Source organism: Vulpes lagopus, chromosome 20 (assembly GCF_018345385.1).
Source record: "Vulpes lagopus strain Blue_001 chromosome 20, ASM1834538v1, whole genome shotgun sequence".
Lineage (NCBI taxonomy): Eukaryota > Metazoa > Chordata > Mammalia > Carnivora > Canidae > Vulpes > Vulpes lagopus.
In genome coordinates this window covers 3,463,573-3,479,625 of record NC_054843.1, presented here as the reverse complement: position 1 = coordinate 3,479,625, position 16,053 = coordinate 3,463,573, and the positions used below count along the sequence as shown (strand labels likewise).

General features: G+C 59.9%; 1 protein-coding gene across 1 annotated transcript in view; it reads left to right on the top strand.

Annotated features, from left to right (window-relative positions):
* Positions 1 to 733: 733 nt before the first annotated feature.
* Positions 734 to 16,053, top strand: part of UMODL1 (uromodulin like 1) — a 61,405-nt gene continuing 46,085 nt past the window's right edge. The window contains 5 exon segments of the mRNA XM_041735114.1: positions 734 to 809; positions 4,420 to 4,662; positions 10,419 to 10,580; positions 11,638 to 11,759; positions 14,362 to 14,548. Of these exon segments, the coding sequence (XP_041591048.1) occupies positions 734 to 809; positions 4,420 to 4,662; positions 10,419 to 10,580; positions 11,638 to 11,759; positions 14,362 to 14,548 (790 nt within the window).

The window sequence follows — 16,053 nt, the reverse complement described above, 5'->3', positions numbered from 1 at the left end:
TGGAGTTCAATGCCGAGGGACGGTTTTGGCTGTATTTCGTTTCCCTGTCTGCACGGCGAGCAGCAGCGTCTGCGTGATGTTGCATTTGGGTGCTCTGTACTGATTTACGCTCCCATTCTCCCGCCGTGGCTCGCTTCGACGCCTTGCCATCGTAGGCGCTGACGAGGAGCGGGCATCTCTGGGGCAGTAGCTCCATGCGGCCCTCACGCCACCCTCCCCGCCCCCAGCCCCCGAGAAAAAGGTCGCGGGGCCGAGGGCTGCGAACATTTTAATGGCTTTGATCTGCATTGTCCGACTGTGTGAAGGACGCTTTTCTGAACCCGATGCACCACTTTGATGTGGTGCTGTTTTCGCGCCGATAAGGTAAGAGAATACTTTGCGCTTGATGGAGGGAGTCAGATTTGGGCCTGAAATGGGTTTTCTGCGTAACGGCGAGATGGGACCTGGCGATGCCGCCTGGTGGTCGGGTACTCACCTTTCCTGAAAGATGCCATCTGTCTGGAGCGAGAATGGGCTGGGCCACGCGGGTTCCCCGAGGGACGCGGCCGTGGCGGTGGCAGGTGTTAACGAGCTGGCATAAGGGACTTGGTCCCTCGGAGCGCGCTCGCTGAAGCCATCGCCACCACTGGCGGCGGCACTGGGAACAGAAGGGCCCTTTCTCCAGGCTCGGCGGCCCAGGCCCCTCGGTGCAGCTGCTCGGGAGAGGCCCAGAGCCTCGCCGCCTCCGCCGACCATGCTCAGGACGCTGAGGCTGGCGCTGCTGGCTCTGGTCAGTGTGGCGGGCCCGAGCCAGGCCAGCGGCTTCACAGGTGAGGGCTCGGGGCTCACGTGGGTGATGCCGGAGGAGCGGGGAGCTCCCGGGGAGCAGGTCTCCGGAGGACGGTGGGCCTGCAAAGGAGCGTCTGCTTTGAGAGGCGACATCTGTTCCGTCTTGCCAGACTTTCTGGCAGCCACCAAAGAGGTGGTGTGTGTGCGCCTCTGGGTCAGCTGGGGGCCGGGGGAGTTCGAGTGCAGGTTCTGAGGCGGAGGGGCCTGCAACTCTGCATTTCTGCCCGTGGTGTGGGTGCGGCAGGCCCGCAGGCCTTGCAGACTGCCCCGAGTCTCAGAGCCTTGGAGGGGGACCCAGAGCGGTCAGGGAGGCCCCCGTCTGGCCACACGGCCGGCAGCAGCCCGAATTTCCACCCTGATGATCCTTGCCAGGGCCCCTGGCTCGAACCTTCTCCCCCTGCCAGGCAGGCTGGGGATGGAAGTGGGCTCTCACGGCCAGCTACCCTCCCCCCCTTGGGGTCCACCAGCCCCAGCATCCTCCTTGGTAAATGAAGGTGAAAAGTGGCCGGCAGGGTGGTGAGGGACCCAGCGAGGGCACCTGCCCAAAGCCTTTGCCGGGCACCTGTTCCTGCTGAGAGCATGTCCGGTTTCCGAAGCCCCGGATTGCGGAGAATGGAGGTTGCAAACCTTCACAAACAATCATTTCCCTCTGAACTCTGTCTTATTCAGTTGGGAATTCAAACACATCCACTTGGTTTCTACGCTCGACTTCGTTTTGGCACTGGTTTAAAGTTTTATCACCCGCTGCCAAATTTTGGTTCGTGATTTCTTTTGCTCGATTTTACCTGCAAGATGGGTAACGTGTGAACCCCAGAGCTCAGTGGCAGAGAGGACGGGAGCATCGAGAAGCTGGAGCTGGCAGGAACCCCTCGCCGTGCCGTGGGGACTCGGGGGCAGAGGGTCGGGGTTGTGTCAGGGTTACACAGCTCCTTGCCCTCGTGGACTAGGTGTTGCTTTTGCAGGCAGAGCTTCATTTCCTTAATTCCAGGGCATAGTTAGTATTTGACAGATGACAACTCTCTCTCTCTCTCTCTCTGTGTCTCTTATCAATAAATAAAATCTTTAAAAAAGAAAAAAAAGGGGATCCCTGGGTGGCTCAGTGGTTTAGCACAATCTTCGGCCCAGAGCGTGATCTTAGAGTCCTGGGATCAAGTCCCACGTCAGGCTCCCTGCATGGAGCCTGCTTCTCCCTCTGCTTGTGTCTCTGCCTCTCTCTCTCTCTGTGTCCCTCATGAATAAATAAATAAAATCTTAGAAAAAAAAAAAAGACAGATGACAAAATGGGGTCATCGGGAGGGCATGAAACATGCTCAGAGTCACAGAGCTGGGATTGGGGGAAGCTGGTGTGAATGAGGATCTTCTGACCCCAGGACCACGCTCACTGCAGGGCTTTCTCTCCCGCGTCTGAGACCAGAACCCAGGAGCCCCGGCTCCCGCGCTGATGGCTCTTGGAAGGATTTGCAGGATGGGAGGTTCTGCTGCAAGGTTTCTCCTCTGGGCTCTGCTAAGAAGCCAGGCGTGGAGAGGACCCGGTGGCTTCTGGAGGAACGCAGAAATCAAAACGAGGCGAACATCCCAGAGTTTCAGAGGAAGTGTGTGTGTGTGTGTGTGTGTGTGTGTGTGTGTGCAGCGTGCATGCACTTTTGATGCAAGAGGGCTCTGCTGATGCTCCGCTGGGACCTGGTCATGATTGGGTGGAGACAGCGGTTCTCTAGAGCCTGGGAAATGTACCTTCGCTAGTGGTTAGCATCTCCTCTTAGGATATGACGCAAAACAAAATCTGGAGCCACCTTGCCAAATTCTCAGTGCCGGAAGCCTTGGCTTGGACAAGGCTGTTGGACGCTGTCACACGCCACATCTCCTGTCCCTCACCCAAGGGATATCCAAGCTCCGGGCTGTTTCCCTGGGCTGGGAAGCTGCTTTCTGCTGCCCCACCCCAAGCACGAGGGCCTCCCCACTCCTGACCCTGGCTCCCCTTTGGGGAGAGGGGGCAGCAGGCTGCTGCGTGGCTGCCTCCCAGTCAGCACCGTGGGTGTAGCTCTGGACTGGGCTCGCTCTGGGTGCTGGGGTTCAGCCCCGGGTTCTGCCCAGAGCAAGGCTGCGGGCCCCCTCCTCAACCTGGGCTGGAGGGCTGGCTCAGCTCCGCTTCTCCCTGGGGGTCTCCAGCCCCCAGAGTCTCGCTTTCTGCACCCTCGTGGGATGCCGTGAAGCCCAAGGAGGGAGTCTGGGGGCGCTGCCCTGGTGCTGGCAATGCCGATGATTTCTGCTGCTGACACAAAGCTCCTGTCCCCGAGGGGTACGCACTCGGGACAGTTTCCTAAAGCTTCAGCTCACAGGTCAGGCATCTGAGAGCGTAAAGGGCAGTCAGGCCGCCCCTTCATCCTGCCCCGAGAGCCCACAGCGCGGGGCCCCAGGCCGGTGCGGAGCCTTGGCTCCCTGGGGCTGCCTCGACGAAGCTCCAAGCCCTGGAGATTTTCCTCCTCCCAGCTCTGGGGCCAGGAGCCGGAGGTCAGGGTGTGAGCAGGGCTGGCTCCCCCCGCGGGGCATCTGCTCCATCCTCTGCCCCCGCTTCTGGGGGTCTGCGGACGGGCTCGGCACTCCTTGGCTAGTAGACTTATCTCTCCGACGTCCGCCTGCGTCTTCCCGTGACCTCCTCCGCGTGTGTGCGTGTCTGTCTGTCTCTGTGTCCAGATTCCCCCTTTGTAAGGACACCTGTCATGATGGATTGGAGCCACCCAGTGCGGCGTAGCCCCATCTTAACCAATTAGGTCTGCAGACACCCCTTCCCAGGACTTGAGCAGGTGGATTTTGGAGGGGTGGGTGGGACACGATTCAGCCCATAGCAGTCCCTGCTACATGAGGCAACAGAGGCTCCATGGGCAGATGGGATGCCCCAGGACCCAGGCTGGTGAAGGGAGGGGGTGCCCAGGGGTCCTGAGAACCCAGTGATCGTATAACGAAGGGACGGGGGCCGTGGGCGTCTGTGCACAGCAACCGGGCTCCAGGTGAGAGACGCAGAGACGGAGCGGGCAGGTGGGTGTCCCACGCTGAGCTTCACCACCTGGGAACGTCTCCTGTGTGCTTGGGCCGCTGCTTATTTACGTTGCACCTCATTCCGAAAAAGGCCGCCCTTGCGATCTGAGCCTGGCACGCAGCAGCCCTTATGGAGGGACGGTGGCGTACTCGTTTCACGTGAGGCCCTCAAGGCTCGTGGAGATTCAGAGGCGAGCACAGGATTCTCCAGCCTGCAGAATTGGGGGACACGGGTCAGGGAGCGGGGACCTGAGCCCCAGATCTCTGGTCCCTACCGTCTGTGTCTGCGGAGAGCACTTTTGAGCGTGCAGGGTCCCTGTTTACACCTGACTTGCCTGAGTTCACACAATCACCTGACTTCTCTGTGGGCTGGTGGGAAGCCTCCCGGGGTGCAGGGGGTGCAGGGGGTGCAGGGGGTACAGGGGCAGGAGGTCTTGTCTCCCCTGCTCTTGCAGAAGTGGAGGCCTGGTCCAGAACCCCTTCTATCCATTTGATTTCGGCTTTTTCTCCTTGGTTGTTTCCTCCATCTCTCCTCCCTGCACCCCAACCACCCTGTAGAAAAAGGCCTTTCCTTGCTCAGCTTCCAACTGTGCAACTACAGCGTGACCCGAACCATCCAGAAGGTGGAGGCCGTCCAGACGTCGCACGTGACCCACGCTCCCTGCGGCGGGTGGATCCCGTGGAGGCGATGCCCCAAGACTGTGTACAGAACCCAGTACCTGGCCGTGGAGGTCCCCGTGTCCAGGAACGTGACCGACTGCTGTGCGGGTTACGAGCAGCTGGGCCTCTACTGCGTCCTGCGTGAGTCCGGGGCGGCCGGCGGGTAGGTGGGGGGGGGCCCTCCCCTGCCCTCTCCCCGGGACCCCTGAAGGGACTCAGCACAGGCTCTGTTCGCACCCCTTAGCCCTCCTGCAACAGGCTAGAGCGTGCACGAGGAAGGTCAGGAGGGCCTGTCCAAGCACAGGCCACCGGCCCTCCCCCTGGTCTCGGAACCAGCGGGTCCAGGAGGAGTACAAGTTCCCCGCCGGTGCTGATGCTCTGGGGGCCCCCCTTTGAGAACCTCCACTCTCGAGTGAGCAGGCCGCTCTCAGGCCTGCCTGCACCCTCAAGGCCCCTGGGCAGCTTTAAAAATGCTAATGCCTGGATCCCATCCTCAGAGAAGGTGATAGAATTGGTCTGGGGCCCAGCTGGGGCATTGGGACTTTTTTTTTTTTTTAAGCTCTTGAGTGATTTGAACATGTAGCTGAGGCTGAGAACCAGCACTGCAACCTCTTCTATATTGGCAGCCGACCGTTTCCTTTTAAAGCTGTAGTGGAATGAGTATTTCCTTCACCCGAAATCCTAATCTGAGTCCCCACTGTGTGAAAGGAAGGAAAACCCTCCTCTCGGCACCCCCTAACTGCCCAGGGGCCCCCAGGTCCCCTTCCTTCCTCGGGGCTGTTTGGAGGATGCTTGAGGCAGTTCCCCGGGCAGCCAGGGTGGCTGTGCCCGGGGAAGCGTGAGAGGCCAGGGGGGCTGGGCTTTGGAACATTCAGGGCTCACCCTCTTGACCTAGAGAGAACTTTCCAGAAGACCTCTTCCAGGGGAAAGGATGCATGTGTGTGCGTGTGGGTGGGGCGGTGGTGGTTAAAGTTGAGTCAACACCAGATCTAAAATGAGTTTCGGAGCTGTCAGAAGGTGTCCCTGACCCCACCCTGCCGTGCAGGGGAAGTGGGGAGGGTGTGGCTCCCCTGAGTTTCCAGGGGCCGCCCCTAGACAGGAGGGTGCTATCTCCAGAGTGCACAGAGCAGCAATCTGGGGGTCTGGTGGGGGCATCCCCGGGGCCCAAGGCCAGGATGCTGCACACCTGGGGGGTCGGCGCCCACCCCTCCCAGAGTTTGGTGCAGACTCTGCAGAAAGGCCATGTGGGCTTGGCACACAGAGTCATCCTGAGTGTGTCCTTCTCAGGGCCCCGAAGCCACCTCACAGGGGACAGGGATGGCTGACCCTTCCCATTGACCCTGTTGGGACGGCCACACATGGAGATGACGGGTGAAACGACACCACTATCGCCAAGGCCATCGGCGCCACCAATAAAGACCAGGTGGCTCTGGCTGACCTCAGGGCCTGGTCTCAGCTCGGGGTGGGGGCATCCCCACTGGTGCCCTTGGAGGCTCTTGCAGGGTGGGGCCGTGTCAGGGGCTGGGTCTGGGGACCCCCTTCCTGTGCTGACACTGGTCCCCCCCCAGTCTCTAAGGGCCACATGTGCACAGGAAGCCCTGCCTGGCAGCAGCAGCACGTCTCTTCCTGGGGAGTGTGGGGGTCCCCGTGTCAGGGAGGCCTCAGGCCGTAGCACCTTGGTCTGGGGGTTCAGGATTTGGTGGCAGAGGTGGGCGCCACCCTGTCCCATCCATCCTCTCTTCCCACCTGCTCGCTGCTGCTGTGACATCACTTGACCAGGGAGGCCACCTGTCCAGAGCGTCGGAGGAGCCCCCCCACAGGGTCTGAGCCCCACCAGCCCCACCAGCCCCACCGGCGCTGACTGGTGCTTTTCTGTCGGGCGGCTGCCCTGCGGGGCTCAACAAGCTAATTCTCCTGGGAGACGAGGGCTGACGTCCCCTCCTTGTCACCTGCTCCTCATCTTTCTTGCCCTCCACAAGCCAGCTCCCAGGAAGTGCCTCCTGTGGGACCTCAGCCCCACTTCTGAAGCGTTGGCACCTTTAATTAGGGACTCAGCAGGTGTGGGGAGGCCCAGAATGTTCTAGATCTGAGAGTCCCATGGGCAGGGCTTTCTGGGGGACCTGCAGGGAATGGTGAGGCTGTGGAAGGGGGACACACCGGGAGCGAGAAAGGGAGGAGTCCCCTGGAGCTCTCATCAGAGGCCCCTTTGAGGCGGCTGAGCGGGGCAGGGGTCCCCCCTGGGTCTTGGGGGGTCGTTCTAGCAGCTGTGTGGGAGCCCGGCAGGAAGGAGAAGAGGAGGCAGTGGGTGTCTGGTTGCCGCCGGCCGGCCCGGAGCATCGCCCTAATGCAGATGGGGTCACAGACAGTGGCGCGGAGTGGGGGGCAGGGGTGTCAGGTGCCTCGACCAACGTGGCACCGACTTGGGCCGCGTCTCTGCCACCCCCGGCCGGATTCAGTTTGTGGCATCTGAGGAAGGGGGTGGGGGCGGTGGGGAGGAGCAGCGGTGCAGCAGCAGGGGCACAGAGCCGGGGCCTCTTCCCCAGGAGGGCCCCTGCCCGATGCCAGGGCTGGGGTGACACGCAGCTGCCACCGGGCCGAGCGGGTGGCAGCACCGCCCTCTTCACGCTTGCTCGCCTCCTTTGATCAAAGCTCGAGCGTCTGATCAGAGCCCGTTCAGAGGTGCCTGGTGACAGGCTGGAAGGGAAGTGGGAAGTCTCTGGGGTGCCCCGTGACACCTGCGGGTCGATTTGCACAGAACGAGGCAGGGCTGGGACCCTGCAGTAGCAGCGGGGACAAGCCTAGGAATGAGGTGGGGGCAGGAGGGCAGCAGGTTCCCTTCCCTCCTAGTGTGGGGTGACCTGCCTCTCGGTGACGGGTTTTCTGGGCCGGGGCCACCGCGAACCCCTCAGACGGGCTGGCTTCTGTCCCCACCCACTCAGCAACGGGCCTTCTGAGAAAGGGAAGGCAGTTTGGGTACCCATGTGATGTCCTCTGCGCTCTAGATGACTTTTTCCATTTATTTTTTTTTCAAGTCCAGCGTTGGGGAAACAATGATAAGTCACCCACGACTTTATTTAAATGTATCGTCAACATAATCACAGAAGTGAACGCGCGAGCCTTGCCGAACAGCTGGAAACCTAGAAGAGAACGAAGAGAAATTAGCCGGTCGCCCGCTGCCCGCGTATACCCGCGGTCCATATTTTCCCGTGGCCCCTGCTCAGGGCAGGCATTCTAGAAAAGCCCGGTCGCCCCGGTTGGGATTCTTTGTACCATCCTCTTACCACTTAGCAATTCCCCTGGAACATCCTTCCCGTCCATAGATGTGACTTAGCGGCCACGTGGCGCCGTGTCGTGGGCATGGAGGTAGCGGCATCCATGAAGCAAGCCCCCCCGCCCCCCCCAGGGCATCTAGTTGCTCCCAACTTCTCGGGTGGCACAAACACGGCTGTGCATGGGTGGATGATTCACTGGCGATGGATTCTCTGGGTGGGGAGGGTCTTGGCCGATGCCCACCCGCAGGGGTGACACCCCTGGTTTCTGCAGGCTCATCATTCTGGGCGAGCACGAGACCCCACGGGGCCGGGAGGCTCCCCCCTCCCCCCTCTCCCCCTAGGGATGACCAGGACCCCTATGGGGGGAAGGAGGCAGGGTGGAAACGATTATTCCAGGGCCCCCATCAGATTCCCTGCCCCGGGGACACTTCGGTGCCACTGTCGCGATGGAAACCTCCCTGCTGTCTGGTTGGCCTGTGACCAATCGTGGGTTGCCAGGCACTGGGCAGGCCTGTTGCGCTGTCGGTGCCGAGTTCGTGGAAGGAGAAGCGGCTTTTTGAGTTTCCACCCGGTTGGAACTGTTGACTGCTCCCCTGGGCCCTCAGAGAGTAAGTAGCGCGGGAGGACGGACGGGGGGGCGCGGGCAGCAGCCGCACTCAGATGAACGCGACCTTGAAACGTGACCCGTTGCGATCGAGCAATCGTTTCTCGAGGAGCCACTTTTTCTCCGTGGCCTGGTTTTGCTTCGCATCTAAGGGAACCTCTCGGTTTGGCCTGGTTGGCCTGGCTGTAGATTTGTAGAGAGGTGGGTCCCATTCTCCCTCCCCGGCTCCCCCGAGGGGAGCGCCTTCGGTTACCCTGGCGCCTTGGTCCCCACGGAGGAACCGACTTCACGCTTCATTTAGAGTTCACTATTTTTTTTCCTCCCAAGTGTCATTTTTTTCCACAAGTGTCATTTTTTCCCCCCAAGTGTCATTTTGTTCTGTCCCGGGAGCCCAGGTGACATCTGGTCTCATGTCTCCTTAGCCTCGAGACCCTGGTTTTTAGGATGGGAGGGAAGGCAACGAGCTGGAGGTCGTTGAGCGGTGGCCCTGCAGGGATGCTGGTGTCTGCACCCCAGCGACGGTCTCGGGCTGCACCGCAGGCCCATGCTCCATGTCCCCAGAGCCAGGCCCAGCGTGGCAACGTCCCTGGGACCTCAGACTCCAGAATGGGCACCTGCATGTCTGGGACGTGGCAGGGGAGCCACAGACAGCGTGGAAAGGACAGCGGTAGCCAGGGGGACTTTCAAGTCCTCGCTCAGCAGTGTGGGTCAGGCAGCGAGCGGTTGGTGGCCTGGCTCCCCCAGAAGAGCGATGCAGACTCTCCCCCTCGGGGCACTTCCGGCTTTCTCTTCCCCTCCTTGGCTGGCACAGCTGCCCTGGGTGATGTGCTCCCGCACAAGGACCTCCCCGCCTTCTTTCTGTCTGTGGAGCATTCTGTGGAGACCGTGGGGGGACCCAGACTGTCCCCAGGATTGCAGCTCCTCCACTTCCCTTCCACATGGGACCCCACGCATCTCCTTCCCCATCCTCGAGGGATGTTTGCAGAGGGTGGTCACCTGCTGGCCTCTTCTGCATTCCCTGGAGTCTGGAGGGCCCGGAACTGCACTTCCAGAGGTCCCGGGGGGTGTGGGGCTTTAGATGAATCTAGACAGAGCTGCACCCGGGCTTGCCTGACACCCAAGGTAGCTGGAGGGCTCGTCTCCAGGGTGGGTGACAGGATGGCTGCGGATGACACAGGCGCTTCCTCGGACGCCTCACCTTCCTTGGGTCCCTCCCTGCTGCCCCCCAGCTGCCTCCAGATCTCAGCTGCCGGGCTCCCTTCGTCCCCGGCTGCCCTGAGCCCTCTGGGTGTGCAACCGCTCAGGCTGCCGCAGGTCCTGCCGCAGGAGCACCCCCAGCAGAGTGCCTCCTCCTTGAGGGTGGCATCCTGGCTTCCCCAGGGTCAAGTTCTCCCTGCTTTCCAGCTTTCCATCACCCTAAGCGTCAGCACCAAGACTCCTGGCTAGGTCCCCTTGAGGGCATGGATTCTTCTGGTAGCTTTGCTGCATCTCAGTCTCCAAAAGCCCTTTTCTTCAAAAGCCCCCCATGTCCCTCCCACTCCTGGGGCTAGTTCTGTAGGTCTATGTGCATACTGGCTCTGCCCCCTGGAATCTAAGTGTCCTGAAGGCAGGGACTTTGCCTCTGGCCTGCTGCTGAATCCTGGGCGTCTGGCACATGCCTGATGCATAGTAGCTGCTCTGTAAATATTGAATGAGTGAGTGAATGAATGAGTGGGACATGGAGCAGCAAGGGGGTCTCTGGGGGGTGGAGCCCCTGCACCTGGCCTAGAAAGAAGGGGACACCCAGCCCCCAGCTCACACTGTCTCCTCCCAGGAAAGATGGTCAGACTATATTAAAGTCAGAGCAAATGGCTCTGGATGGTTGCTGTGTAGGACGTGGTGAGGCAATGCCCAGCCCGGACATGGCCCTTGGGCAGGTCATGCTGCGTGTCTCCAGGAACCACAGATGGCATCCAGTGTCGGGAGTACCCGAAGCAGTGCTTGTGGCCAGCATCTCTGACCGTCGATCCCTTTCCCCCCAGCCCTGAATCGGTCCAGGGAGTTTGCCTCGAGACCTGGGGTCTGCCCGGAGGTGGGGTCAGAAGCACCTGTGTCACCATGCATGCTGGACACCGACTGCTCCGGGCTTCGGAAGTGCTGCCCCTCATCCCGGGGCCACCACTGCGTGGCTCCTGCTCCCCGAGGTAGGGTCGAAGCCCCGGTCTGAGTGAAGGTTGGGGCGGAGTGGGTTTCCAGAAGCAGCAGCAGCTCCGTGTCACAGAGAGCCTGCAGCCGTGTGCATGGGCGCCTTCCACTCCTGGGCAATGTCTTTGTCCGAATCTGGCCCCTGAAATCTCAGGGGGGCGGAGAGCTCCCAAGTGCCCCAAGGAAGGAAGAGAGTCTTGGAAGAGCAGGGACTCCAACCTCCCAAGTGTGCCCGGGGAAGTCCAGGGGCTCCGGCTAGTGCTGGTTGGAAGCTGAGCTGCGTCACGGCGGGGAGATGTGAAGTTGGTGACCGGTGGCCCTGCAGGACCACAGGGACCAAGGTCATTCTCAGGGCACGGGTTTGGCAGGTCTGTGGCCTGGCCCTCACGACATACCTGATAGGTCTGAAAAGTTCTGCTCTTTTTTTTTTTTTAGAGATTTTATTTATTTATTCACAAGAGACAGAGAGAGAGGCAGAGACCCAGGCAGAGGGAGAGGCAGGCTCCACGCAGGGAGCCGATGTGGGACTCCGTCCTGGGACCCCGGGGTCACACCCTGGGCCAAAGGCAGACTCTCAACCACTGAGCCACCCGGGTGCCCCTGAAAAGTTCTGCTCTTGACCATGGGCTGCCTCCAGGAGAACGGGTCGGTCAAGGTTCAGAACTAGGGAAATATATGATAAATAATGTACATATATCATATGGGATCTATGTCACAATGTTACAGCATCCGTATAGTATATATCGTATTAATACAGGGTGAAGTAACAGGATTCACGGTGCAAAATATCTGCAAAATATCACATTACGTATAACGTGAATCAATTATACTCCTACACTATATACATTGTCGTCTAAGTTATTTATAACGTATCCAGTATTATTTAGGGACATTATACACGATAATATGCTATACAGTGTATGTAGGGTTATATACTTCGGGGTGTAAGAGAAGTGAGGGGTGTCCCACGCTGTCCCTGGTGGCAGATTTATGTGGGCCTCCGTGGGCCCCAGCCTGTCCCGGGCCTGTAGCTCATCAGGATGTGCCCTCGTGCAGCTCCAGAGAGGAACCCGGTGACCTTCTGGTACAATGTGACTGTCCTGGTGAAAATGGACTTCAAGGTGCTCAAGGAAGTGGACCCCCGACTCCTGGATCACATGCGGCTTCTGCACTCCATGGTAGGTGAGGCAGGGGGTGGGGGATGTGGGGAGCCTGGTCCGGCCTCCTTTCCAGGGCAGGTCCCCCAGAGCTGGTACAGGTGCAGACCCTGGGTGGGGATCCAGAGTGGGGGAAGTTCCACAAGTGACCCCAAAATGCCTGACTCTGAACCAAATGTGAATTCTTTTTTTTTTTTTTAATGATTTTTATTTATTCATGAGAGACACACAGAGAGGCAGAGACACAGGCAGAGGGAGAAGCAGGCTCCATGCAGGGAGCCCGATGTGGGACTCGATCCCAGGACCCCGGGGTCACAGCCTGAGCCAAAGTCAGACACTCAACCACCAAGCCACTGGTGTCCCCCAAATGTGAATTCTTAATTAAAAAAAAAGAGACAGCTCTAAAGAGGTGTGATTTATGTGCAATAAAATGCACACCCGACAGTATGCAGCTTGTTCTGAGGCAGAAGCGATGTCAGCTACCCCCTCACCGCTTAGAGCACGGAACCCTCGATCTTTTAGCTTAAATCAAAGCGTGCCCCAGTGTAGACGCCTCAGCTCCAGAGCTGTGCCCTCACTAACCTCACTCAGGGTCGCTGAGGTCCTCGCTCCCGCTCGGTGGAATTCTGCAGGCATCCTGGTAAGCGCTGGGCGGGGACGGGTCGATGAGGGTCCTCGGCCTCCGCACGATTCACGTGTCATCACAGGGTTCCCCCAGGGTCCTGCCTTCCACGCACACAAAGCCAGGAACACACCCCACTGTGATAACCAAAAATGTGTCTAGATGTGGCCACATGTCCCCTGAGGGGCGACCCGGGTCCTGGTGAAGAGGCCCCCATGGGGGGCACAGCTCGTCCTTGCTGCCACCTGCGGAGCCTCCTCACCGGGAACCCTCGCCCGCAGCTGCTGGCGCCACCGACCTGGGAGCCTTGGGGTGGCCCGGGCATGGCTCCTGGTCACCGCAGGGCGGCTTTCCCAGGGTGACAGTCCCAGGTCAGGGTCACTTCCTGGGCGAGCGACCCGTGCAGCCACCCCATGTATACAAGGGCCTCACCCTCGGCTTAATGCTCAGCTGCTGCCTCTTGAAACGTGCAATAATTTTTGAACAAGGGGCCCCACGTCTCCCTTCTGCATCGAGCCAGGCCCATGACGTGGCCGGTCCCACCTGACCTTTAGGGCCCATTGACACGCCCCATCTGTAGCTGGGGCTCACGGTGTCGGTCACCGAATGGGGTCCCTTGCTGGCGTTTGGACCAGCCGGCAGGGGCAGCCCCAGGACGGAGGGCACTCCCACTCACCTTGCTCTGGGCTGCCCACCTAGACAGCTATTCCAAGGCGTCACCTCCACCAGGAAGCCTCCTTAACTGTCCCAACTGCAAGTGATTTTTGTCTCTTTGTGGCTTCTTGAGGGGCTGGGGCGGCCCAGTTGGCCAGGGGAAGCCAGGCTGCCTGGCAAATCCCGACACTGCCACTCATCCCCGTGTGACTTTGGGCGAGTTACCTCTCTGTGCCTCAGTTACCTCCGGTAAATAGGAGTAAAATTGTCGTCCCACCTGGGACAGGGCTTTGAGGGCTCGGCAGTTCACGTCGCGAGCTTACGGCCGTGCTGACAATGCAGGTTCCCAGAGGTGGTCGTTGGTGTTTTAAATATTACTGTCCCGGGTCACCCCTTTCCCCGTCGGGTGCTCTAGGCAGACTGTTACCACCCACAGGGGTCCTGTCTCCCAGGGGTGACTCAGGGATCCCCACGTGGTGCCCTGTTCTGGCTCCCGCCTGACGAGCCCTGTGTCCCCCGTGAGGGCGTTGGGGCTGCTTGGGCGCCCCCCCCCCAAACTGCCCTTCTGCGCCCCCAGGGCTTTGCTGGCAGGGCCTGCTCCCGTGCCACCCATCTTCCCGGCGATCGTGTGACCAACGTGGTCCCAGGGTTTAGAGACTGGAGGACCAGGAAAGCAAACGTGCAGGAAATGAGAAAAGGGATCTTTAAGCCTCAAAAGCACCACGGGAAGCAAACCTGGGTGCCCAATAGGAGACGGTGCCTGACCCCATCTACGTCTACCTCCGGGTGAGGGGGACCCGGGGTCCTGGGGCGGCCCTGATGCAGCCCCGCAGGCGGGAGGCTCGCACCGCCCCTTCTGGAGGCCGCGAGTCTGGACGCGAGGTGCGGGCAGGGCCACCCCAGCCGACGGCCGCAAGGGAAGGGTCCGTCCCAGGCCCCTGTCCCGGACCTGTCGTGTCTGTGTGTCCAGAGTTCTTTGTGGAAGGACAATGGTCGTCCCAGTCCCGGGCCCACCCCAATGACCGCATCATAACTAACGACCTATGTCCAAACAAGGTCACATTCCGGCGTTCTGGGGATTAGGACTTGGACACAGTTTTTTTTTTTTTTTTTGAGGGACCCCCGTTTAACACCCGACACCTGTCGGCAAAAGTATTTAGGATCTGGTTGGCAGCGCTTTTACCGGGATGACGACAGATAGAGACCATTGCAGAAGGTCTTTTCTGCGGAGCGGGGCGGCGTGTGTGTGCACGCGTGTGCGCAGTCCTTACTCCTCTGGACCGCAGTCTCCCCGTCCGTGTGACGGGTGCCCGTCCACCGAGGGACGCTCTGACTCTGGCTTTGCAGGTCACCAGCGCCTTGCAGCCGCTGCGCCCCGCCGTCCACCCCGTGCAGTCAGCCAGCGGGGACGCCGCCACCACCGTGTCATGGCTGCTGCTGGGCCTGCCGCGGCTGGTGCCCGTGGCCACCGTCTCCGTCATGCTGGACGAGGTCGTGAAGCGCGTCTATGAAGTGATCAACATCCAAGTGCAAGGTACTGCTCCTTCCCTCCATCCTCCCTTGGGTGGAGGGCATGGGGGGGCTGCAGGACGGACGGTCCAGCGGGTGAGGGGAGGCCTGACCTGTCTTTAGCTCATTCTGGCCCAAACCAAGTTTAAACTCTGAGCTCCAAGGTGAAGGATTTTTTTTTAAAAGAGATTTATTTATTTATCTTAAAGCGAGCAGGTGCACGAATAGGGGGAAGGGCAGAGGAGAGATTCTTTAGGCCGACTCCCCGCAGAGCGTGTAGCCTGACCTGGGGCTCGATCTCACGACCCCAAGATCATGACCTGAGCTGAAACCAAGAGTCGGATGCTTACATGACCCCAGGTGCCCCCAGAAGGGTTTTGCACCCACATCGCCCTTCCCTCCGCTGGCCCCCTGGTGTCTCCTCCACACCCTTCCACCCCGGATTCCCCTTCCACCCAAGTGCTGGTGAGCAGGTCCCAGAACAACTGAACCGCAGCCTGTTTCTTCAGTTCTTGGCTCCCTAACCTTCCCTCTTGCCATTTTGCACCTTTGCCAAGGACACCCTTGGCCCTAGGAGGCCCAGTTAGTAGCACAGCCACAAAATTGTGCTAAACACACAGAAGTAGTCTTGTTTCTAGAAGAAATCACCTGGTCTTCTTCTTTGGGGTGGGAGTGGGGGGGTCTTTGCCGGGGGTCAGCAAACGTTTTCTGAAATGGGCCACACAGTAAATATTTTTGGCTGCCGGCTGCACGGCCTCTGTCTCAACAGCTCGGCTGTGCCCTTGTGGCCTGAGAGCAGCCGTGGATGGCGTGGGAGCAAAGGCTGGGCTCCATCCATGGAACGTTCTTGCCCATGGCGGGAGGCACCTGCTGCCTCCTGGGCTGAGGGACAGCTGGTCTCTCTTGCTGCTGGAGAGTCTGTGACCCCAAAGGTCATGCATAAAAAAGGATGTGCCAGGGTCTGGAGACCAGCGAAAGCTCCGGGGATTGCATGCCACTGCCTTCAGATCCGCAGCTGTTCCTGAAGACCAGACTGAGCCGTGCCAACAACCGAAGGGGCTGTCCTGTCTGTTCTGATGAGGCTCCCCCCACCCCCACCCCGGTCAGAGACCATGAGAATGCACCAGTAGTGAGCAAGTCCAGTTTATGACTCAAGGCCATGAGAGAGAGAGAGAGAGAGAGAGAGAGAGAGAGAGAGAGAATGGACCAGCAGGGGAGCCCGGGCCATCTGGTGGGGGTGTTGGAGAGTCTTACTGCAGGACTGTGTGGGGAGTCTAAGGAAGGGGGCCTCTATTCCAGGTTAGACACCCCAGTGAGCATGTGCAATGCTGAGACTGGGTGTCTCGGTAATCTCGCCTAGAAGGAGGGGGAGGCTAGCACGAGGAGAAGCCATAGCTGGTGAAGAGCTAAGTCTCTCATTTCAGCCAGGACGGGGGGTGCTGCTTTGCAGGTGACTCGGTGTCTGTGTTTCCTGCCTGGCCTGGGTAGGTTTGTGACATGGCCTTGCTTTGTCCCCCTTCATCCCGGTTG